The sequence below is a fragment of the Stegastes partitus genome, unplaced genomic scaffold, assembly GCF_000690725.1.
Source record: "Stegastes partitus isolate 25-593 unplaced genomic scaffold, Stegastes_partitus-1.0.2 Scaffold370, whole genome shotgun sequence".
NCBI classification, from domain to species: Eukaryota; Metazoa; Chordata; class Actinopteri; family Pomacentridae; genus Stegastes; species Stegastes partitus.
Window position 1 is genome coordinate 319,957 of NW_007578101.1, and position 2,562 is coordinate 322,518.

Consider the following 2,562-nt stretch of genomic DNA (forward strand, 5'->3'; position numbering starts at 1 on the left):
CTGCCAAAGCAAAGTTTTGTTCTCGTACAACCTCCTTTAATCCTCGAACACATCACCACATGCCGCTGCCAGATACATGAGGCTGAATCAAAACATTAAAAAATCGGTGATATTTCCTAAGGGGCTTCTACGGGATCAGCGCCATAAGTTGTAGGCTTTGGATTCCCAGACTTCAAAGACCTCACAACAGAACTGAACGGCAACTCTGAACCTTCAGCTGAACCAGACAAGAGTTAAAAACAAACATAGACTCTTTGATACGGGTTGTGAGTGTAGGCTGGTTACCGTTTTCCAGTAATAATAAACAGTGAACAGTATATTCATAAATGTTCACGGACAGACTGAAGAGGCACCAGACAACACATAAGAGCTCAGCGGGTAAAGAGCTGGAGAAGGATGAGGACACAGAGGAGGAAGAGTGAGGGGAAGCGCTGGAGGAGGAAGAAGAGAAGGATGGGGGTTTTTATTTACAGTAAGAAAAAATAAAAGAGGATAACAGCGGAAAAGGAAGAGAAGGAAACAGGTTGAGCAGGATGAAGGTAATTAAAAAATAAGAGGAAGAAAAGAGAGAAGAAAAGCAGAAAAAGTGAGAAAACAGGAGGCGAAAAAGAAAACAAACCACACAGTAACATTTCCAGTTTGCTCAGACGAGGTAGAAGTTTGAAATCCCACAGCTGAACCACTCTATTGGATTATGCAACCACAATAACACTTAACTGGGACAGGATATTATTGCTTCATATAGGGAATAAAAATACACTAGCGGGTAATAACCAGATAAAATCCATTAAAAACACAACACCAGCTGGACTCCAAAAAAGTTTTGTTGGTAAAATCTAGTTTGTTTTTGCAAAGAGAGATGAGCAGGAACATGAGGTTTGTTGACTTGTCCTCCTGCCTATTAATGACTTGTTTCAAGCACTGGTGTTGGAAATGGTTGTTCAGACAAGAATAAAGTGCACTTAGCGTGTGATGCATAAACTTCAGATACTTCATGGGTTAACAGCATAAAGTGGGAAAGACAAGAGGTTCAAAGATTTTAGCCTCCTCCACTCAAAAACCTGTTCTGGTCAGTGGACTGCATAAAATTACGATGTTTTATTTATACTGTTTGAATCGTAATTGACTCAAACTTGAGGTGAAAAATCCTAATAGATGCTGGATTTCTGATTTTCTTGCAACATGAAGCCATAATTATTAAACTAAGACAAAAAAAGTCTTTATAATATTATTTCATCTATTGTGTAATCAATATAGAGCAGATTAAAGTTGATCTGTTTGAATTAAATTACAAAAAAAAACTATTCACATTTTGACAGTTTCTCTGATGGACTTCTCACGTCTCCTGTTTTTATTCGTCACATTCATGAGACAGCAGCTGGCGTCCTGTGATGACACCAGAAAAATATACATCTGCCTGTGAAACGCTCAGAAACTTGCAGATTTTTTTTATGCATATGAAGCTTGTTTGTGTGTGTGGCAGTAGTAACACAAATACAGTACTACACATTCGTGCATTAGTGAAGCTGTGCATGTGGTTTTTCTCTCACCGAGCCACCTGGTTGATGACAGGAGCAAAGTTGGTCGGACCGTACAGCTGAACAGTCCGCAGGCTCTGGAAGTACGACTCCAGGACACCTTCGATCCCCACACAGTTTGGGTTTTCTGTGTTGGAGTTCTGCAAGAGAGGAATTTGCGCTTTGTGAGAAAACATTCCTGTGAAATCGCAGCATTCATGTTAAATTATGTTGGAGCCACTCCAAAGCCCTGCAGCGGGTCTAAAGCAGCCATAAGTCCACCGAGCCCCATGACAGGCGACACCATTCTGCAGCTCTGACCTGACCCGCTTTCAAGTAAAGGAAATTCAGAAATGTGTTCCCCAACACTTCATACGCATCAGAAAGCACTTGCTGAAGACATGAAAGAAGACGTGGACTGGAGTTAGACCATTTTACTGTTAGCATCATTTTTGTGTTCAGAGTTTTTCGGGGTGGACAAGAAATCATGACTCGATGACGCCCTGAAGCAGTGACCTCTTCCCCCAACACTATACAACCTGCGTTACATCAGGATGAGTGGTTCTCCTGCTCAATCCAAAGCTACTGCACCTATTACAGCCAAATTCTTCTTCTCTGGACGTCAGAATTTGCAGGACAGCTTCGTCTCCTTACTCAGATTTGTTCAGAATGACGAGCTGAAGAAGAGGTGGATTGATTTGTATGGAGTTAGTTTGATCACGTTGATAAAGCTGAGGATCGGCACCAACACCAGCCTCTGTAGTGGTCATTTCACACTTAAACAGACGTTCATTGGTTGAATTCGTGGATAATTTGCTGTTACTGGCGAACAGAACTGAATCGATTCTTCTATCTTCTGCAGTCCATTTAACTAATGAGTGTAAGTTGCCTTGTGTGCTTGGTTTATTATCGTAGGTTTACCCCATGACGCTTTTGTTTACGCATAATAATAATAATAATAATAACAATTCATTATTCATTATAATAGCCCAGAGCGTAATGCCACTGACTTCGTGCAGATGGGTCACGAATGTACCATCACCAA

The 2,562-nt window shown here is 41.0% G+C and overlaps 1 protein-coding gene across 1 annotated transcript in view; it reads right to left on the bottom strand.

Annotated features, from left to right (window-relative positions):
- The window catches only part of LOC103359415 (copine-9-like), a 167,763-nt gene that overhangs the window by 20,772 nt on the left and 144,429 nt on the right, over positions 1 to 2,562 (bottom strand). The window contains 1 exon segment of the mRNA XM_008284752.1: positions 1,528 to 1,678. Within this exon segment, the coding sequence (XP_008282974.1) occupies positions 1,528 to 1,678 (151 nt within the window).